This window comes from Halichoeres trimaculatus, unplaced genomic scaffold, assembly GCF_033239565.1.
Source record: "Halichoeres trimaculatus isolate MK-OKI-2021-1 unplaced genomic scaffold, fHalTri1.1 fHalTri1_scaffold_20, whole genome shotgun sequence".
NCBI lineage: Eukaryota > Metazoa > Chordata > Actinopteri > Labriformes > Labridae > Halichoeres > Halichoeres trimaculatus.
Genome location: NW_027437198.1, coordinates 18,822,973 through 18,845,035, shown reverse-complemented (window position 1 = coordinate 18,845,035; position 22,063 = coordinate 18,822,973). Strand labels below are relative to the sequence as shown.

The 22,063-nt window shown below is 38.0% G+C and overlaps 2 protein-coding genes across 2 annotated transcripts; one reads left to right on the top strand and one right to left on the bottom strand.

Annotated features, from left to right (window-relative positions):
• Window positions 1–108: 108 nt before the first annotated feature.
• Window positions 109–2,787, bottom strand: LOC141808986 (methyltransferase-like 26 B). Its single transcript, XM_074695770.1, has 8 exons — window positions 2,758–2,787; window positions 2,010–2,158; window positions 1,705–1,907; window positions 1,450–1,612; window positions 1,254–1,313; window positions 1,109–1,176; window positions 947–1,025; window positions 109–863 (listed from the first exon to the last, which is right to left on the bottom strand). The coding sequence occupies exons 3-8, from the start codon at window positions 1,902–1,904 to the stop codon at window positions 816–818; spliced, it is 618 nt and encodes a 205-aa protein (XP_074551871.1). The 5' UTR covers window positions 1,905–1,907; window positions 2,010–2,158; window positions 2,758–2,787; the 3' UTR covers window positions 109–815.
• A 53-nt stretch (window positions 2,788–2,840) lies between these two features.
• Window positions 2,841–6,473, top strand: mrpl12 (mitochondrial ribosomal protein L12). Its single transcript, XM_074695771.1, has 5 exons — window positions 2,841–3,035; window positions 4,033–4,231; window positions 4,336–4,404; window positions 4,555–4,692; window positions 6,089–6,473. The coding sequence occupies exons 1-5, from the start codon at window positions 2,977–2,979 to the stop codon at window positions 6,203–6,205; spliced, it is 582 nt and encodes a 193-aa protein (XP_074551872.1). The 5' UTR covers window positions 2,841–2,976; the 3' UTR covers window positions 6,206–6,473.
• Window positions 6,474–22,063: the final 15,590 nt, after the last annotated feature.

Sequence of the window (22,063 nt, the reverse complement as noted above, 5' to 3'; positions counted from 1 at the left end):
AATATCAAAAGTTTTCTGGTAAGACAGTTTTTATTCAAGGGTACAAGTTTGTTTCAGATCAAGTGAATACAGAGTAGCTTGTCACATTTGTATACATTTCCACAGGTTTTCTTTTTAATTACCAACTTTTCTTTTAGCATCTAGCAGTTCATACAGCTATTCCATTGTTTGTATATCAATGCAAATATATGCATATGGGTCTTGAATTTCAAAGATACATAGAAGAATGACACTCACAGTAAGTTTGAAAAGTATACAGGCAGCAAAAATAACTTGGAAAAATGATGATTTGGTGAAACATATAAGTACAATAGAATAGTAAAGAAAAAAACAAGACATAGCATTCATCTGGCGAAATTAAAGGTTTTGTTTTCTATTGTTGTCTGCCCTGCCTGATTAATTCGAGCAACAGAAACCTCCAATACCAGAATTTCTATAAACATGAAGATCCACTGATTTCTAGAAAAGGTGTTAGAGGGGGCTTCAATTTTACTGCCAGCATCTTTTTTTAGCAGCAGTGCATACTGAGAGCCACAGCAGTCTTTGGGTTTAGTTAAGATTCTGCCCAGGCATCGCTCAAAAGCATAAATTCGTGAGAGCAAGTGATTGTCCAACTAAGTTTTTCTGTTAGGACTTCTGTAATTTGCATCCCTAACTTCTAAACAGGTGGACACCCCTACATGATATGAAGGAATGTCCCCACTTGTTTTAGAAACATCGCCCTCATGGATGTTAGCGAATTGTTCTTTACTTATGACTTGTTATTGTGCAGTAATATTTCAAAAAATCTTCCTTTCTTGAACAGTTAGACTTCTTTAAATTTTTCTAAATATGAGGCATTTGAAAAAATCTTCCATCTCAATCTGCAAAGGAAAAACAAACATGTATAAATGCTCTACTCTATTGGTAAACAAGTAATGCCACAGCAATACAGAGTGTGACTCACCATCCTCTCCATGCGCATGTCGTTCTTATTAGCCAGCTGTCTCAGAACATCAATATCTGGAAGACCCCACTCTGGATTCCTGCAGGTAACATGTAATATTTCTGTAATAACACTTCATCTGACGCATGCTGGTATATATGTTTAAAAAAGTAATCCACCAACATTTGGCGAAGCTCTTCATCTAGCCGTTCGTTACAACTTGGTGTAATGGTCCCGTTTATGGCGTACACCTGAAACAGGAAAAGTTGTCACAAGTTAAAAAAAGTAGCTTTTAACATCTTTAGTAATCATGGCTGTTAAAACTTACCCCATATGTTATCAAAAGACCATTCTGCTTGAGGATCTGACCTGCTCCGTTGAACACACCCTGGAAGTGTTAAAACAATAATATTATTGATATTAAAGAGAAACTGGTTTTAATGCTCGTGGATCTGATTGTGTAGTCTGATTTACAAAAAACTACGATGAATATCTTAACTTCTTGCTTTAAAAAGCAGACCAACCTGTGCTGTTTTGAAGGAGCTGTACTGCAGCAGGTTAATGGCAATAATAACATCACAGGAGTTGCGAGGTAAGCCTGCCCATTTCTCCCATGGTTCACTGGCATCCAAATGGACAGGTTGCAGCACAGTTTTTGCATAGGTTGCAGCAATGTAGGCCTTAATACTGTAAGTATTCACAATGTTAATTCAAAACCATTTTAATAGATTAATGTGTTTGATGTAAAAGACATTATTAGCTTTTTATTGAAGACTAACCTGTCTCGAGACTCTTCCTTGATGTCGGATGGCTGCCAGGTAACAAAAGGCATCTTCTGGGCAAAGCGTATAACATGCTGCCCTGTTCCGGAGCCCAGCTCCAAGGCAAAAAGCTCCCTGTGGGACTGATCCTCCAACACATCTTCAAGCATTGAACACAGGCTCTCCCAGTTCCTCTCTGCCTGCGGGGACAGCAGCATGGTCTAGAGGACAAAAAAGGAAACAGAATGTTGTGTCATCATAATTTGCTTTATCGCCAGCCTGTGTGTTGATGTCTCAGAAATTCTCTCTGAATTCTGTCTTACCTTCACCCGTGTTGATTTTCTCAGACAAGCAGGGAAATAATAACAACATACTGTTGAAGGCTGGTTGTGGTGGAAGGCTTCACAAACAGATGGGTGCAGAGATTACCTGGTTAAGAGGATTCCCCCTGTGCCCTCCCTAGGGTTCAGCACTGAAACAGGTCAGTAGAACACATTTCAAAACTTATACATGAATCTATTAATTTCACTACTTTATTTAAGTATCAGATAGATAGATAGATAGATAGATAGATAGATAGATAGATAGATAGATAGATAGATAGATAGATAGATAGATAGATAGATAGATAGATGCAGAGATAAAGAGATAGATACACAGATAGATAGTAGTTAGTTAATATTTCAATTTGGCCTATCCATCCATCACCCCCCATGGATTATTGCAATACTACATCTGAGTATACTATGCCACAATAAATCAGAATAAATTAATACTCAACAGAATAAAATTTAATGAAATAATAAAAAACTTAACAACAAACAAAATGTATTTTGCAGCTACCTGCTACCACCTTGTGACCATAATGAAGAACTTGGGGTCATAGTATTATTCAATTAATTTTTAAACTTTTTAAACTTTTTAAACTTTGTTGCACAAGGATGATAAGTGATTTCCTTTACGTCACGTACAGAATGAGACATCTTTCTCGACGTGGAAACTGTGTAAAATGATTAAGTCAAGCGAATTACATCCATAACACCTAAAACTGTAGTATTTAATGGTGCTTACCTGGCCATTAAAAAAATCACATTGGGTTTTACTATCTATTGTCCCTTACGGGTCGCCGTAGCTTTTCTAACAGTTCACACAATGCATTGTGGGTAGGTCAGAAGCCAAGAGGACGCCATGTGCTTTTGATGCAGAGGATCTGGAGGAGGACCTGGACGAGGACCTGGCTGTCAGAAACTTGTTTTTAGGGGGACACCAGGATAAACGGCTTCCATTAGCATGTATTGTACGACTCACTGCCTCCGGAGCGCGCTGCGGGCCGCTGTACACACTCACCGGTACGTAACGTCAGCTCGGCAACAGTCAGTCATGTAATACCGGAGCTGCACCAACTGAACGGTGCATCGGGGGGTTCAGCTGGCTGCATCTTCAAGGGCAGACAGGCAGCCGGTCATTGTGTTTATATGCCCACAGTAATGTCTATGGCTTGTCTAAATACGGAATATGCATCCGTTTGGAATCCGAGAGAATCTTGATGTTTGTGCGTTAAAGAAGTTAGCCCACCGTAGCTAGCTTGGTTACTTAAGCCAGCCCCAACTGACTACTTGTAGACTTTGAGATGACCACAAATGACCCAATGATTGCCGTAAACATACGTATGGGACAGTTTGTCCTCGTTTTAGATTACGATTGGGTACTAAAGTCTATAAATAGCTGCTGACATTATTCTTCATATAGCACGCCTGGTACAGTCAGCCAAGGTCACGCGCGTCCAACAGAAACGTCTAGTTTTTGCCGGCCAGTTCATCTGACGCTGCGTCTATCGGTCTCTTCTAGTACAGGCCAAGTGGACATAAAGTTGAGGAGGTCAACATGGGACATTGGTTAGATGAGAGGAAACAAACTGCATTCATTTGAGGCCCTTTGTAGTGACAACCGTAGCTTCTGTCTGTGCATCACAGAGCTTACAGCTGTTAGAAATGTATCTGAAATATCACGCTAGGGTGGTTACACCAGATTTTCCTGATAAGTTTAAACGCCAGGAACTCCCCATTACTCCATTCAGTGGTTTAAGCGTAAAGTTGCCTTGCTTTTCTTAGCTATAACTTTTGATATCCGCTTTAGTTAAGTTGCTTTCATCTAGGTTGTAAAAAATCTGGAGATGTTCAAATTAAAACCATTTGCTTTGATATCTGGCTTTAAAAACATCCAAACACAAATTGTGCTTTGAAAAAAATACAAGGAAATGTTTAAATCTTGTAGCTGTTGAAATAGAGAAGTGACTAAAGAACAAGACACAGCCTAAAATTTAGCTCATCCTTCCTTCTGTTTCAGGCAACATCTTCAGCGGCAGACACCAGCCTTATGTGCTCTCAGACACCTGAGGACCAGTCCAGCCAGCCACTCTGACGCCATTGCCACCCCTCCACTAGATGGAGCACCCAAACAGTACTCTCCTAAAATCCAACAACTTGTCAATGACATTGCCAGCCTCACTTTGATAGAAGTATCAGACCTCAACGAGCTTCTTAAGGTTTGTGGAAAACTTATAGAAAGCTAAATTCAAAGCACACTGTACTTGTCGACGGACTGTTGTCATCCATCTCCTTGTTCTGTTGTTTTGTTTGTCCTTTGCAGAAAACTCTGAACATTCAGGATGTAGGAATGATGCCAATGTCAGCAGCAGCCATGCCTGCAGCAGCCCAGGTGACCTTAAAGAGAGCAACTTTTAAATCAATTGAAAGATTAACCAATGCTATTTTAAAAATGGGTCCACGTGTCTTAATCAAAGCAAGGTGATGTCATTGACGTCTCATTATTTAACAAACAATTTACCTTTTCTATTTTTGAAACCAGGCCACAGAAGAGGAGGAGGCACCAGCCAAGAAAGAGCAGACTCACTTCACAGTAAAACTGACAGAATTGAAAGCTGCTGAAAAAGTGAAGCTTATAAAAGAAGTGAAGAACTGCATCCAAGGCTTAAATCTGGTTCAGGTAAGTTTCTTAGGTCTCCTGCCGGCTACTCTGTTCAGTGTTTAGTCATTTTTTTACAGAAATGAATTCAAACTTTGGACTCATGACAAAAGGACTGACAGTCACTTAAGGGTGCATCATACAAACCTAGGGTTTTTTTTTTTGTTAGGTATCCCTATTTATTTATTTTTTGTTTGCTTGATTTTTTTCTCTGTTTTTTCTCTACTTTCTTATTTGACTCTTATTCTGTTTCCCCTTTAGTTTTATCAGATTTATACAACTGATTTGTTTGTTGGCCCTAAAGATGTTAAGTACTTTAGAGAAAGGGAAGATGATCTTGGTGAAGAAAAAAATGATGAATTTTTGTAACACAGATCCATGTTACTTTAAGTTTAATTCCAGTTACTTTAAATAATTGTAATACATGTATCTGTGTATCTTGTATTGTAAATGTTTTATTTTTAAGTTATTGATTAATTTATTGTCACATAGTTGGGAGACACATTTTTTCCAACACATCACTTACTAAAAAGTCATTCTTAAGTTGAATTTAGCAGATTTGTATGGAATATTAAGATATGATGACATCAAAAAGTATTTAATATAATGTTGGTTATCAGATGGGGTAACCTGATAAGAAACTGAGATAAGTAAAAACACAAGACTTACAAAATAGATCCAGACTATATCAGGTCCTTGTATAAAAGACAAATGTTAAGGTTTTTACAAGAAACCTGTAACAACTATCACTTCCTTGCTGAAAGCTATGACTTTGTTCAGAACTATGTTGTTTTTCACATCTTTCCACTTTGAAAAAGGAAGTATCCTTTGGTGTATTTTAGATGAAACACAATCTGCCAGAGCCTGAATGATTTGACTGACAGCCTAATTTCACCACAACAATTACAAAAGCAGAACTATACAGGACAAATACCACCTGAAAATAAACCTTTTCAGATTAAAATCGAAAATAAAGATACACTATTTCTTTAATAGGTCAAACAAGGAAAAAAATTGTCCCTATTTACTGGTTCTTGCCCGTGGGGTTGGGGATTTTTTTTTCTTTCTATTTTGTCACTCATGTGATGATGTTCCTTATAAAAGCTTTTTCATGTTTCTCAGAAAAGGCAAGTTGAGGTCAAAATTTTAGAGACTGTCATGGGCCAGTTTTACATCTTGGGTTAAAATCAGTTTGAAGAAAACACTTGGCTTGTTTGGTGGCCAAAGGTAAAAAAAAAAAAATACAAATTAATGTTTGCATTGCAAAATGAAAAAGAGTGAAAGAAGTCATTTCACTGTGTGTGACATTTTAACAACAGTTGGTTCATTTTATCTGGTGACCTGAGAATATTGTTTTTCATAATTATCCCTGATAATGTTGTTTGTGATCAGTCATACTCTTTCTTTGTTTCCACAGGCTAAGAAGTTGGTGGAGTCTCTCCCCCAGGAAATCCGAGCCAACGTGTCCAAAGAAGAGGCAGAGAAACTAAAAGCAGCTCTGGAGGCAGCAGGTGGCACTGTGGTGTTGGAGTAGATCTGAACTCATGGGTTCTCCACCTTTCCGCTGCTCCTGCACTTCATTCTTCTTTCTGTTGTTTCTTTTTTTTTACATGGCAAAGAAGAGGATTATGGGAAACAAATTATATGCCTTCTGACATTTCTACTGTCTTCTAACAGTGTCAGGCAGGGCGGCAAAACTCAGACTGAACTTTCCAGGCATACAGCCTGCAAAACAATGGCCGCCCCATGTATGCTAGCCCATTTATCAGCTCATGTTTCTGTCTGATACTTGTGTAGCCATGATGCTACAGATTCACTGGCCTGAGTGCCTGATGCGCCAGTTGGTCATTCTGTGTGTGTATGTCAAACTCGTCACAGATTGAAAGATTATGCTGTAGGGAATTGGGTCATATTCCCTGTGTTGAAGAACATCAGATACTGTAGTTCAGGGGTTGGCAGGGCTGAGTCCTCGTATTGCTTATAGACTTGTTGATAATGTGATTAAAGATGACACAAACATGTTTCCCTTCTCTCATGTTTCTTGTGTTGGTGATAAAATCAAAAAAATCCATTTAGCAGGCATTGTTGTTCCTCCAAACTGTTGCATCTACATTTGTCAGCTGCCTGGTCAACTCCTGCTTCTGACCTCTAGGGGTCGTAAGATGTCTCTTAATCACAGTGCCTGATGAAAGTCGCCTTTGGCCATCACTTGTGCTGACTTACAAATAAGTTGTGAATACGCTAATTTAATTTGACAACAGATAGAAGGTGCTGTCCTTGCAGAAAGTAAAGTCGTTTCAAAACATGAAAATGTGTGACCTGGAACTTGGCTTCATAGTCATTTTGTTATAAAACTTAAAATAACCTTTTTTGTCAAATACAAATCTGCTGCAACTAGCCAGAATAAAATTTTGAGAATAGTTTCACATTTGGCTCGCAGCCCCATGATTCCACATCCAGGAAATGTTGTTGGGTGTCTTCTGTTTGTAGTGATACAACCTGGTTAAAAACATTGACGTTAGGGGAATGATATGAGGATACAAACAACCAATCTTATCAGCTCAGCTTTTACGGTTAGTCAAACATTTAATTTGAAGTTGCTTCATTAACATTTGAATATTTCAATGACTGTATGTCTGAAGCCTGAGCATTTAAAACAAACAAAAAAACATGACATAACGTCAGCTTTATCCACTGTACTATCTTTACACTTGCTTTTAAGTGTCAATACCATTAAACCAAAAACTGCATTTAAATGATGAAACAAGTCTTATTTAATACTGAGTTCAATGAGATGCTTCCTTGGACTGCCAGGGTGTATGAACTCTGTTTAATAAACATTTTACATGCCACGTAATGACTACTGACACCAATCTCCTTATGAGTACATCGATGTTTGTGCTTTCTTATACCTTAAAACACGGCTCTATCCACCTTTAAACAATAACCACAGGTCTTAGAATGGAAAGAAAGTAATAGGTGATTGATATTTTTCAAACATTTCACACTCTTGTATTTTTGTAGTAGTCAAAAAGTCCCAGAAGATTGAAATTTAGGGCGCAGATAGCCTAGTGGTTTGGGTTGCACCCCATGGGGTTCTCTTCCATCATTAAAGGCATGAAAAGCTCAAAAAAAGAGAAGATATTAAGATAAAAGATTGACAGGTTTGAAGGAGCATCCCCTGATAAACCACTTGCACTCTTCACAGGTGCATATAAATTAATGAAAAGTCCACTAAAGCTTGTATTATTTCAGGGTTTATCTTCCATACGGGTTATGTTCGACCTTGGACAGAGAGGTAAAGACTGTTTGTGTGCACATGGTTGTAAAAGTGTTTTTTCTTTCATATTCATCATAAATTCCTTTCGACAGTCGCAGTTTGTGTTGAGTTTTGAACGGACAATATGATATCACTGTAGTAGATAAAGAGGCTAAATGCCTATATTTATCTGGAAACAGTGATGAAGCACTGCCTGGTTTTAGTCTTTGATACTGCTGTGCCACTCTGTCAGGAAGGAGTAGTTTATTCATGTGAACTAATATAATTATATGCTTAATATCCATAGAGGCCGTATGAGTTACATTTGAGTAATGTCAGCCAGCTGGCATTAGATTCAGCACAGCTCATTTTAGATGGATTACTAACCAGTTTATCTTTTTGTTCCACATCTCATTAGTCCTCTGATTACTATCATTGAAACACTAAACAGATGGATGCTGAGGCTCCTGAATAGAAGTCTGCCAATTATGTTTTTTTTTCCCTACTGCCTATGCTAATAATGAATGAGCAGGTTTCTTCATAGTCACTATATAATTCCAGTTTCAATTATTTATTTCTTTGCATTTTACAAACTACAACAACCACTATATTAAAAAAAAATCATAAATTTTGCACCATGAATGAAATAAAGAACAAATTTAGAAATTCTTTTTTTAATAGAAAAACAGAATCTAAAAGAAAAAAAAAACTTTCATCACAATTTGCCCCCAAAATGGAATAAATTCAAGATACATAAATGGAAATAATCAAATAGAATTATAAAAATGTATAAAGAGATATAATTTAATGACTCAAACACTTCAGATTTACTTTAATGGAACAGAAAGTTTTGGTTTTTACTCTTTACTTTGTTTCATAACTGGATGTAATTGAAAAGCCTGGCCTGAAACTATAAGGGATGAGTTTCATTAACAAAACGAACAGTAGAGGGAGACAAAAGTCCTGGAGAGGCTTGGAAAAAAGGTGGAAAATCCATCGTGATGAAGTGTTTGAAAACCCATGACTGTGTCCAGGACCTGGACTGAAGCAGAATTAAATCCAACTGTCATCCATATTAATATTTACCACTGTGCTTTAAACCCTGTGACAGGGTGAAACACTATTGTTCACCGAAGCCATGCTACAAGTAAAGATTTATCAAAGGAGAGAAAGAACAGAGACGGATGAAGACGAAGTGGAGGAGGAAGAGCACTGCTTATCTCGCTGCAAATCTAAAAGTAAATGTTATTTAAACATCTAATCCCACCACTTCCACCCTGTGAGATTCTGCTCTGGTGAGAAACACAGAAGAATTCCCTGGAGAAAAATGTGTTGAAGCGGAAACCATGCTGTGATAGTGGTGATGGTTTCAGACTGATTCATAGTGTTGAGATTGTGACAGTTGGAAGGTAGCACTTTGGGCTAAATTCAATCACGAGCTTAAGTGACACAAAATCAAACAAAGTAAAACTAGAAGTAAACTGTGGAAGTACTGAGAAAGAGCTGAGAGTAAAGAGAAAGAATATAAGCAAATGTATTCTGTGGTGTGGAGTGTCATTTTGATGTGATTTTCTGTACTGCATTGTCTTCTTATGCAGGTCAGACACCTACCTCAGACCTCCCACACATCCAATGTGTCAGAGCATGTGGCAGCATGTGTTTGCTTACCTTAGCTCTGACGAGGAGTGGGTGTCCAGTTACTGTGTCTGTCATCTATCATTAGCCCCCAACTCCCTCTGAGTCAGCACAGAGCAGCAGTGCCAGGCCACTCACTGAAAATCACATCATGTTCAAGAAACTAAAAGACATCCTGGTTGTAGGAAGTTATAAAACATTAAGATGACTTAACAAAAGTGAAATACACTTATGTTATGGTATCAAACTGAAAAAGGCAGAAGACACAAGTACACATGCCATGTGATTTTGACCTCTCAACCCTACAAAGAGAGGCAGTGCCTATTCTGAATCAATATTGGTTTAAACTTTCTGACCTTTGAACTGTCTATTTATGATGTCAAAAGAGGCTGTAAGGAGGATCTATTCCAATTGTGATGTGATGTATCTGTAGGTTAATGTGACAACAAGCAAACTGTAAAACAATAGCTGAGTAGTCTATATATTTAGTGCTACTACAACACTGGTGTCCTGCCAGTGCTCATCTACCAAGCAGAGCTAAGGAAACCTCACTCTTTATTGATAGACTCTCAAGTTTGAACAGACCACTGTAAAATAACTGCTGCATGTGGGTTGGAATGAACATTATCACGGTTTGACCCTTGTTTTAGCCTTTAGCTTGTGTTTTAGCCTTTAGCTTTTGTTTTAGTCCTTAGCTTGTGTTTTAGCCTTTAGCTTGTTTTTTAGCCTTTAGCCTGTGTTTTAGTCCTAAGCTTGTGTTTTAACCTTTAGCTTGTGTTTTAGCCTTTAGCTTGTATTTAAGCCTTTAGCTTGTTTTTTAGTCTTAAGCCTGTGCATTAGCCTTTAGCCTGTGTTTTAGTCCTAAGCTTGTGTTTTAACCTTTAGCTTGTGTTTTAGCCTTTAGCTTGTATTTAAGCCTTTAGCTTGTTTTTTAGTCTTAAGCTTGTGCATTAGCCTTTAGCCTGTGTTTTAGTCCTAAGCTTGTGTTTTAACCTTTAGCTTGTGTTTTAGCCTTTAGCGTGTTTTTTAGCATTAAGCTTGTGTTTACGCATTTAGCTTGTGCTTTAGCCTTTAGCTTGTATTTGAGCCTTTAGATTGTTTTTTAGCCTTTAGCTTGTGTTTTAGTCATTAGCTTGTGTTTAAGCCTTTAGCTTGTGTTTTAGCCTTTAGCTTGTGTTTTAGCCTGTGTTTCAGTCCTCAGCTTGTGTTTACGCATTTAGCTTGTGCTTTAGCCTTTAGCTTGTATTTGAGCCTTTAGATTGTTTTTTAGCCTTTAGCTTGTGTTTTAGCCTTTAGCTTGTTTTTTAGCCTTTAGGTTGTGTTTTAGCCTTAAGCTTGTGTTTGAGCCTTTAGATTGTTTTTTAGCCTTTAGGTTTTGTTTTAGCCTTTAGCGTGTGTTTTAGTCCTTAGCTTGTGTTTTAGCCTTTAGCTTGTGTTTTAGCCTTTAGCTCGTTTTTTTAGCCTTCAGGATTAGGATCAGGATCAGAAATACTATATTAATCCCAAAGGAAAATTTGGTATTGCCATTGCTCTTTACACAATACAACAGTTGGAACAACATAAATAGGGACAAACAATAAATCAGTTGAAGGTTTACAATAAAATAAGAAATTAAGTATCAGTAAGTACCAAGAAATAAATACAAAATCTAGAAGTAGAGAAAAACACAGATCTCTCTTCTCACTGCTAAACTTGGTCAGCTGTTGTGGTGTTGTCATAGAGTCTTTGACTTGCTGTAAATAAGTCTGCTTCTGCCTGACCAGATTGGGAATCAAGTTGTACTAAAAGAAAAACACATTATCTGAATCATCAGCATTACACATCTGCCAGATGTGGAAAAGGAAAAGGATAGCACACTTGGACAAAATTCCAACCTTTGAAAGTGTTTGTCCTTTTTCTCTTGGACTTTGTTTCAACAACAGCATTGTATTTCTCTCTGGTATTTTGGTGAAACCTCCTCAAGCGCAGCTGCCTGTAATACACACCCTTTGGATTTAATTAAGGTAAATAATGAACTTAATTATTTTTTCATTTAAACACCACTGAAGCACAAATTTTCCTTTAAGAGTATTGAGATGATAACTATTGCAGACCCCGTTAATCCGTCTGGGTGGTTTTTATGTGTTCATTGTGAGAAATGTTAATGGAATTATATTATTTTATTGCTTTCTCTTTCCCTGTTGACGCTAACTTTGGAGTGCCACGCTGTTTTATAGCCCTGGTTATAGCTGATGTTGATAAAAGCATCCTGAGCAGATCTCTTCTGTTGGCCAGTTTCGTATTTGCTGCAGGTATTCTAGCTTTTATGATTTTATTTATTCTCTATGTTTAGACCAGGTAGCTTACATGACTGCTAAAAATAATCATGCATTGATTCCAGATCCTAGGTCTTCTATTGATCAAGACCTTTATTGTGTGACTTTGTTGCCTCAAACATCCTGTGAATTGATATTATATTAATTTGGGAAGTGTCTCTAAAAACAGGCAGGAACATTTAAACCTGCCTTTTCACCTTCTGATGGATTATGAGGCCAATGAAAGAGGCCACTTTATCACCATGTTTCTTTTCTGTCGCCAGTGGCTCTGGACCCTGAACCAAGACATATGATTTTTTTTTGTTGATGACAGATTTTTCACAAGTGCAGGCAGTCTTCACTCTCATTTAAAGTGCGGCTGACCTCCCACAGTGCCTTAGGTTTTTTTTTTTTTCGTTTATTGCAGGTGCACTTACATTCACAGCAGGAGGTGGAGGTGAGAATGATTGGGATGACTCTGAACATGGTGAGGAGAGAAGGTGTTGTGGGTCTCTTCTGTGTCTTCAGATGGCGTACTTTGTGTCCTTGTTATTCTTTCGCTCATGCTCAGTCCATCAAAACTTACTAAAGTAAGTATTTTGGGTCCAAGTCTCTTGAAATCAGCCAAATTACGTGGCTGACTGACTCGTCCTCATTTGGAGGAACTGTAGCCTGGCTTGCATGCTGTTAAAGGCTCTAAGCTGACTCCATTGTGCCTAGAAAAATTACTAGAGACTTGCAACTTGTGCGACCCAACCTCAATGAAACTGAAATATCCCAGACTAGCTCATTCATGTTTATGTGGCCCGCATCACAAACTGTGATGCAGATCAGTCCCTCCCATTGGTGTGCCTCAACCATGCATGACCTTATCAACAATTTGCTAGTCTTTCCCTCCTATGAACATCACAGTTTGGGTCTCATCAGAGAATTTAGTCTAAATTGTGTTAAATGTTACTTTGCTGTTTTGAACTTTAACATAGTCTCTAAACTGCCTTCAGCAAGGATGGGAACCACAACCACTTTCTCTTTATGCTGATACAAGCTCAAAAACAGGTCTGAAGCACTCAATCAATAATTTAGAGAACAGGTTTGTTGTTATTTCACTGGAGAGGCATTCATTCCCTTGTCTTTTTAACCCAATAAAAATAAAGTCTATAATTGTACTGCAAAGTCTTCAGATCTAGATTTTAATTTTCCCTGCTCACCATTTAAGTTTAATTGACAACTTCTCATTAAATTCACAAGCTAAATAATCACTTTGAAGGCTCCTCGTCCCAATTAAGTGGCTTTAATGTTTTCCAATTTTCATGTGCAGAATGCAAAATGATGTCAAGTTGCCAGTAGAGTTCAGACAGTAAGAGAAAGAAAGTAAATCCTTTCAGCAAAACTTTTCTGTGGTCCATTTAATTACATGCAAATCCTTTCATTGTGCATTCCTTTCGCCTACAAGTTAAGTTCATGCACTAGAAAGGACTTCAGTGTATTTGAAGAGAAGGTATTATTCATTAGATTAAGAGTAGACCTGGAGTTGTCTTTCTCTGTAGATCTCATTATTCCTGAATTGCAGAGAGGCTGATGAAGCTGTGCCCTGGTGCAACTCTGGCCTCCACAAAAGGTGCACTGGTTTCTCCAACTGTTAAATCACAAAAATGCTGCAGGATTATTTATCATGCAGTCAGCGTAGACTTTCACCTCTGCAGCTGTCTTGTTACGGCCAATCCAAGCAGTTGGTTCAGGCTACCGGCTACCTGACTGACAATATCCTCACACACTTCCTGGCCAGTGTGTTTGCAGCAAGTAAATCACTTTTCTCAGATATCACCACATTTTACACACTTAGTTGTTTTCTTCCTCTCTGTCCAGGGCAGATGTGCTACAACCCTGTACTAGCCACTTGATGTTGTTGAGACTGGACTGGTGAACTCCAAACAGGAATTCAGGGTGAGTTTGTGCACTGTGTGTCAGGGTAGCTCAAGGAATTTCCCTGATATGTATGTTTTATTCATTTCTCATGCAGGAGGATTACACAGCATGTCATGTCTTTGTTTTTGTGTCTCTTTTTGCAGTGTGTGTTTCACTGCCTGACAGAGACAGCACAACCAGGCCCCCAGGTCTGTTATAGGTGGATGTCACCTTCACGGCTAATGACCCAACAACATTAAGTTGTACACTGTTCCCTCCAGTTAAAAGTTTTTTTATATTCATTGTGAAAAAAATGGACCTGCTGAAATATTAATTTGATGTGTTTTCAGGGACTTGTTCCTGCAGCAATGTGTCTCATCCCTCACACAGTCTTCACCATCTTATTTCTAGAACAAATGAGGCAGCATTTTAGTGTCCTGGTTATCCCTTGAGTGTGCTGGATGATTTAACAGGGACAATTCTTCTTCATAACTTCTTTCAAAATGTAAAACTATTCTTTTCATACGTCAACGAAAATGTGATTTGTCAGGTTTTTCCATCATGTATAGCTCCTGGACTGGAAGTGAGTCACGCTCCAGCCTTCTGGCTGAAAGCTGTGCTTGTGCCTGCTGGTCAGTTGAGTCAGTCACACCCTTAATTATGCCTAATTATGTAAAATTCTGAAGCCTTATGTGAGTTTTGTCTTAAGATTTTTGTCTCAACATGCAACTCCAACACAACGTATCCTGAAAGGCTGGGTGACAGGGTGAATTCTTAACCCTTTCCAAGGCTACATCTCAACCAAGAAGTGTCTTCCATGGATTAAGTTGTGTGGTAGATCACAACATCAACTCAACGTGAACAAAATGAAAAAGGATCTCTCCATCTGTTCTAAGGTAAGCTGACATCATATTTGAGGCTGCATGTTGTCACTTTGCTGTAAAGAAATATATAGAACCACCACTGTAGTCTTGTTTGGGTTTTTCTCTAACATTAGCTCAAGTTAGCCTGATGTTAGCCTAACATTAGCTCCTAGCTGTGTCATTTATCATGTCACTTAATTTGTTAGGGGCTAACTGGCCTGTTTTGTTCTAGTTTTTGTTCTTTGGTGATCGTACATCATTGTTAGCTGTTGTCCAACGGGCTCTAGTTAAACTGACGTTAGCTTCTGAAGCTTAGCTTAATGAGCTTGTAATAGCAGAGGTAACAAATGTTAGCACACATTATGCTGAATGATTTAGTGTAAATACTGTAGCACAAAACTAACAGAGACACCCTTGGTAAATATGATAAAAAGGCGTAATACTTTGTCATGATGTATCTTGTTGTCTGAGATGCTAATGGTAGCCAAATGCTGTTCATCAGGTTTGCAGTGGCACATGTACATTTTGGTTTGTAACCGAGGCTTTTTATCGACCTTCTCAGCAAAAATGTGACTGATATATCCCTCCAATGTGTAGTTTATATTGAATGCAGGGGGCATGGCTTAGCCGTAAGTCATTTCCTCTTGCTGCTGCAGGTATCCAACTGCCACCATTCTATTGAATGGGATTTGCAGGTTCACCATGTTCTTCTGCATACAGACTCAAATTACAACTCTAAGATATAACATGGCTCTGCTTTTATTTCATCAGCTTTTATATCTGACGATGCGCATTCTGTACTTGAAGATTCCTGGAAGAGTAGAAAGCTTTGGCTCAGTCACATTGTGTGGGTTTGCAGATTTCCTCTTATTTCGTTATTGTTCCAAAAACCATTTCCAAGTAAAACTGACACACAATCCATCAAGTACATGTTTAAAAGACACCTGCTTAATCTTCATGTCATATTGTTACCATACTTCTAATTCAACGTCAATTCTTGAGTGATTTTAGTTTGAGAGGTTAGGGGTAGTAGAGAGGTTATTACCTTCTTTACTTGTTAAACCTGTGGAATAAGAGATATGAAGAACAAATTAATGCAAATACAACGGAAAGGACCAAATCAGCTCCATAGTTTGGATTTATCTAATTCATTTTTCTATGCATTCTTTTTGCATATAGAAATATTTTTGAGCCAGAAAGCATCAGTCAAGTCTTAAGACTTATAATAATGACTTACAATAATGTCAATGATAAATGCAAACAGTGGGGTAAGTACATACCACTGTTCTCCTTTCTTCTCTCTGGATTTGTTTCAGGAAAAAGAAGAAAGTCACATGGGAGATAAATTATTTTAGACCGACAAAAAACAGTTGAAACTTAAAGCCAAAATTGATCTCATAGCTATAACTGGGTTTTATCTAAAATTAAAGAAAAAGCAATAAACCAAAACAAGCTGTGTCGTGCCTGCTCTGTACTAGAAATAATTAAATTATATAAATTGTGTTTAAAAGATAAATAAAATTTGTTTAATTCTTAGTCTCACATCAAACTGTGCTTTGAACAGATTCAGAGAACAAACTCTGCACTGCTTTCTTTCTTTCTTTCTTTCTTTCTTTCTTTCTTTCTTTCTTTCTTTCTTTCTTTCTTTCTTTCTTTCTTTCTTTCTTTCTTTCTTTCTTTCTTTCTTTCTTTCTTTCTTTTTTACAAGGTTATCCATCAGCATTACATTTACAGACTCATTTTGTAGAATTAATTGTAGAATGATTCTCATTGTGGTTTACTATAATCAAACACTTTCTGCGTTTTGTTTTTAGATGGGAAGTTCAATTGAAATTGTAAGACACTCCCTCAGTCTCTTGCCAAGCACAGCACAAACTATCTCAAATACTTAGGTGTACTGAAAACTTTATGACAAGTCGTGTGCCGATTCTTCTCCAAGCACCTGTCTAGTAAAACAGATCTGTGAAGTATTTTTTCAACAGCACAAAAAGTGACATTTTTAAATGAAAAGGAGCCAAATGAATCCAGTGTTTAGGTCTGTGAAACATATGAAGCTCACAGCACTATGTGTTTTTGGGAGAGCAGGCAGCAAGTTGACACAAAGGAATGACAGGCTTAAGAGGTAAAGTAGCTTGAGAGGTGCTTGGCAGCAGCATTACTTCCTAAAAGTTTTTTCCTGTTTGTTTTGTTGTGACTGTCGTTCTCATCCTCTGAAGATAAGACACTCTTGGGCCTTTGCGTCCAGTTCCGAGATAATTTGAGTTGCTCTTGGGTCTGCTGTACTTTTTCCCTCTTTTTTTGGTTCTCTTTGTTCTTTCTACTTTTAACTCTAAACAGGGGTCCTAACACCCTGTATTACTTGGTAGAGCCTGACCACTTCTCACCTGCACTTACTGGAGGTAGGTTAGTGTGCTCCTGTAGCATTTCTACATCCCACTAGTGTCCACTGAGTCGGTTTTTTTTCAAAATGAAACAAAAATAAACAATTAACCATAACCACAAGAAGAGGTTATGTTTTTGGGAGAGTTTGTCTGTCCGTCTGTTTGTCTGTGAACAACATAACTCAAAAAGTAACAAATGGATCTTCATGAAATTTACAGAAAATGTTTAAAATGGGATAAAGAAGAAGTGATTAAATTTTGAAGGTGATCCAGATCACTGTCTGGATCCAGGACTTTTTAAAAGGATTCTTTATCATTGCAAAACGATAGATGGTTGGATGGCTTTGCAAAAGAATACAAGACAGGGTGACCATAATTTCTGACACATGTAAAAGTATGATCCAGATCCTGGCAATATTCTGGATGCTAAGATCTGGAATATGAAATATGTACTGGGTCATTATCATTTTCAACACTGTCAGGTAACAAATTATCATACAAACCGGCAACTAACACCAAATTGTAGCAGACAGTCTGCTGAAAGGGAGTATAACATTAAATTAGGACTTAAGTGTTGCGTGACAATCACAACATGCTCGGCGTAGGTCTGCGCTCTCTGACTGCGTTTCTCGTTTTTCAAGTTTTTATTATTATCTTTTTTATCTCATAACTACAGGATCCGTATTTGTGGAGGACTCAGTGGCAGGAAGACCAAATGTGTCCAGGAGCCACAAATCTGTAAGATAACTTCATGAAAAGGACAAAAATGATAACAGCTGTTTTCGTCTCTTGAGGTGAGTCAATGTCTGCTTTTCACTGCAGGGCTGACTCTCGGTTTTGAAAAGAGAAAATGAGTGATGGCTTTACATTATGGAAAAGTTTTTAGGGGAGAGTGAGAGCCAGGCTTTCCTCCTGGGGTCTGTCTGTGGATCTGAGCCTTTGTGCATCTTCTCTGTGCTCTGGCCTCCAGCCTTTTGCTGGCAGAGATCTCCACAGAAACCAGGATCCGAAGCCGAGTGGGTGGATGTCACAAAGAAAACCTAAAAATTATGAGTTATGCGAATGATCATTAGTCATACTGAAGAATATGATTCAGGGATTCAGAGCCAAGCAGGTATATACACAATCCAGCTGCCTATCTGTTTCACGCAAATCTGATCACAGCATGGAGTCTGTAGTACAGCCAAATTGAAATACCAATGAAAATTAGTCCAAATTACAAACAAAACCTCATTACTGTCTAAATTTATCTGTGTCCTCTCTGACACAAAAGTTGTTTAATTGGGAGGCTATGCTAATGTGTTAATTCAATCTGACAGTTTAATTATGATAATAATTAAAAAAATCCTGCTGGTTGCTGGGAAGTAAAATATGTGTGCTGTTGTGAAGGAACACCATATATTTCTGTGGATAAGATTTATGCAAGATAAGTACATTAGCCCAATGTTGCTCCGTCTGTCCCCCTTAGAAAGGTCAACTATGACTCCTTCATCTAAAAAAAGAAAACCTGCAGACCTCCTTTTGTAAATCCAAATGGTCAAAGTCCATTTGTTTGTTCACTTTTACAGAAGAGAAGTTACCAAACAAAAAAATCGTATTGAACTCTGGAGGGTTTGCATTTATCACAATGTGAGTAACATCAGGGGAAGTGGAGAAGCTGGTGGTGGACAAAGGAAATCAGATTGCTCACAAACCAGATCAAGTCTAGACACTGAGTCAATGATGCTGAACCCTCTCACCTTGGTCCTCTCATAATGGAGACATTACCGCAACAATAGAGAGGGGAAAAAAAGAAATTCAACTTGTGATGTAACACGCCCATGCACTAGAGATCACTTTGAAGTTCAGTGTTAAACAGGGAAGTTTACTCATGCAGATCTACAGAGTCTCTTAAGGGAGACTGAACATTACATCATGTGTTTTACCAACTTGTTTGTCCTCTGGGTATTTTATTTTTTATGTTAAGATTCATGCCAGACTAACAACAGCTCAGATGGATTTCTTGAACAGCATGCATGACCTGAAAATCAGGACACACTCTGCAATGCTGAACTGTTCTTACACACCAATTACTCACAGACGCATGACCGGGCATCCGGCCTTTATTGCTGCAGCATTAACCTGACAGCTGCTTACAAAAAAGATATTGTGCACTTCATCCATCACTTTGAATCCAAGCTAATTAATCAGGCACTGTGTAAAACAATTTGGTGCTTCAAAAAATTTGGTTGAGCTGTAGTGGGGTTGTTTCAATCATCGATGGGGCGTGATCTTATTATTCTAATTGTTGAAAACAAAAGCTGACGGCTAAGTTCAGGAGACTGGTTTCTTTGGAAAGGAGGTTGGAACATTATGTGCTCTGGCAGCCGTCACACTGTGGTTGGAGTGTGGTCGGAGCGGTTTCAACTTCCAGCGGGAGATGTTGTTTTCCCAACCAGAGAAAATATATTGGTGTTGTGATGCAGAAACACTTTCATGAGATGTATCTGTAAGTATAATGAGCTGGTGTGGCTCTCTTTAAAAATAATCAGTGGTCACAGTTAAAACTGTTAACTTCTTTAACTCGTCTCAGTTTGAAGCAGAGCTGCAGCGTCCCTTCTTAAAATATTCAACACAAATGTTCCAAAAAAAGAAGATTAAAAAAAGAAAATGAGAACGACACAAAACAAAACATTTCTTTCTGAAGATTATAGTGCAGAGGCTCATGAGTTGATTGCAGTTTGTTTTGGCGTTATTATGCAACTTTCTTTGATAGGAAATGATATAATGGTCTCATTGTTAGGGAGAATAAAATCTGCCTTTTAGAATCTTGACTTCCTAAAAAACAGAAAACTAGATCATGGGTGAGGTCATTTTGAAGTCGTATTTACATTTTTTATCCAACAGCGCTTGCTGATTTAGTAACGAGCTATGAATGTCAATTAGTTTCTCATGATACAATTAGGGACAGAAAGAAATAAGTTCTTTTTTTTTTTTTTTTTTTACTATATTCTATGTTGTTTTTGGCTTTTTGGCACACCATAGTTAATTTGTTGGAACTTGTACCTCCTGTTGCCTTTATGAAGGAAAAAAAACACCACCACACTCTTGAATGGCATAGTTATCCCATTCATAAAGAACTTAGTTGACAAGTTAAAGCTATATAAACTCTTTTAAAATATCATAAAACATCAGAAAACTGAAAAAAGGGATCTTTGAAAGGGTTAAAATTTTACATAGCTTTAAAAAAGAATTCAAATATAAATGACCAGGTCTAACGACATACTAATATGAATGGCTATGTTTACATGTAGTCTTATTCGGAATATTAGCAATAGCCCGGTTGCACAAGTCCAACACCAACAACCCTTTTTAAAAAACAGAATATGCTCATATTCCAGTTTTTTTTAAAAAAAAACAGGAATAACGCCTGGGTTACTCCTTTTTAACCTGAGTATTGGGTCATGTATACGCCTATCGGGGTATCCTCATCGAAAGGAGCATTAATTTGCATTCTGTGCGTGTTCTGTTAGCAAGGAGTGTCTGGGGGGCTCTGGTGGAAACTTGTAGCATGGATGTGGATAGCACATTTATGTTCTCACCTTCGATGATTGAGGAAATTGACAAGTTTTGGTGTCAAGTACTGGTGGTGGGTCAGTATCAGCACCAAAGTGCAAATGAAGGCAAAGGCTACCTGCTCTAGGCTGTTTATTTTCTGCCGTGCTGCTGTTGTTGTTGCTGTTGTTGCTAAGGATATAGGAAAGAGAAGCAGAAATGACGCAAATTGTGTCATGGTGGAATAACCCTGTTTGCACATGCACGTAAAAAGATTATTCCAAATGATTCAGAAACTGGAATATTGACCTGAACCCAAATACTGACTTCATGCAAACATCGCCAGTGTTTTTTGTAAGATAACGATTTTTTTTTTATTGAGGGTTAACAAGATAACAAACTTTTGAAACAACAGCAAAGGCTGCGCTCAGCCTCTGTTAACAAGGATAAGTTCAGCAATAACTGTCTTACCCCTTACATTCAGAGTATTAATTTGATTTTAATGTAAGCGATATAGAAATATGATGATGTATTTGTAGTTAAACTATGGTGGATAACAGACCTTTGCTAATGTGAGTGTTTTTATTCATCATCTCTGGATGTCTGTGACGTCTCAAGCAATGTTCGAGAAGTTGCTTTCTGTGTTTGCCTCAGAGGTTAGAACTTATATCACCAGTTTCATTGATTCGTGAAACCATTTCGAGCAGACGAAATAACAACCCAACTTACCTGAATGACTTTATTTTTAATGGCGCTACGTCTCAGACTCTCCCAACAGGCTAATGTACCTCTGTGTATGCAAGCAGTGTTAAAAAGTAATACAGCAGTCTTCAGCTTCACTTTAACCGTGTGTGTTTTAAACTAGCTCACATTTGTTCCATATAGGCCTCCAAAATAAAGACTTCCTGCCAGCCCTTAACTCAGCTCTGTGTTTTGCATGAATGTGCCTGGGGACAGTTCTTTTTTCATTACCACATAAGAACAGTCAAATATTGTTTTGTGGTCACATTATAAAACAATTGCTTTCATTTCCTTTTCTTGTATGTTTACCCCCGTGGCCAAATAGGCTACATTTAAAATATACAGTCGGTAAAACTGATAAATGCACATTTTGTTTGAGAAAAATAAGAGCTGGCGTTGTAGCCAGTTGTCATTACAAACTTAATCAGTCTCTTGTATTAGGCAGCGGAAGAGCACAGTTAGAGGTAGATTGTTTTGTTCACATCTTGGCCCCAGAAATGGAAGCAAACCTGAAGGTGGCGGATGTTGGTCATTAACGGAGCTGTGTGTCACAGACTGGGGGATTGAACGTTTTCTGCCAACACTGTGACAGGTCAAGAAGTCTCAGCTCTTCGTAAAACACTGGGCTGCAAAAGGTCATTACAAGTGAGGCTATTTTTGGAGCAGGCCTGTTTCAGGTACATTGTTTTAGTATAGCTGTGAATCAGACAGCGGAATCAGAGTCACACGGTTTTCTTAAATGTTAATTTACACTTATTCTCAGTTACATTTTGATAGTAA

What these genes read in the sequence shown, in the direction of transcription:
- LOC141808986 (XM_074695770.1), bottom strand. Translation starts at nt 1,904, where the DNA reads ATGCTGCTGTCCCCGCAGGCAGAGAGGAACTGGGAGAGCCTGTGTTCA. An exon ending in GTCTTTTGATAACATATGGG is followed by an intron (nt 1,177 to 1,253) that starts GTAAGTTTTAAC and finishes TTCCTGTTTCAG; the next exon opens with GTGTACGCCATAAACGGGAC. An exon ending in GATGAAGAGCTTCGCCAAAT is followed by an intron (nt 1,026 to 1,108) that starts GTTGGTGGATTA and finishes TGTTACCTGCAG; the next exon opens with GAATCCAGAGTGGGGTCTTC.
- mrpl12 (XM_074695771.1), top strand. Translation starts at nt 2,977, where the DNA reads ATGTATTGTACGACTCACTGCCTCCGGAGCGCGCTGCGGGCCGCTGTA. An exon ending in ACCTCAACGAGCTTCTTAAG is followed by an intron (nt 4,232 to 4,335) that starts GTTTGTGGAAAA and finishes TGTCCTTTGCAG; the next exon opens with AAAACTCTGAACATTCAGGA. An exon ending in CCATGCCTGCAGCAGCCCAG is followed by an intron (nt 4,405 to 4,554) that starts GTGACCTTAAAG and finishes TTTTGAAACCAG; the next exon opens with GCCACAGAAGAGGAGGAGGC.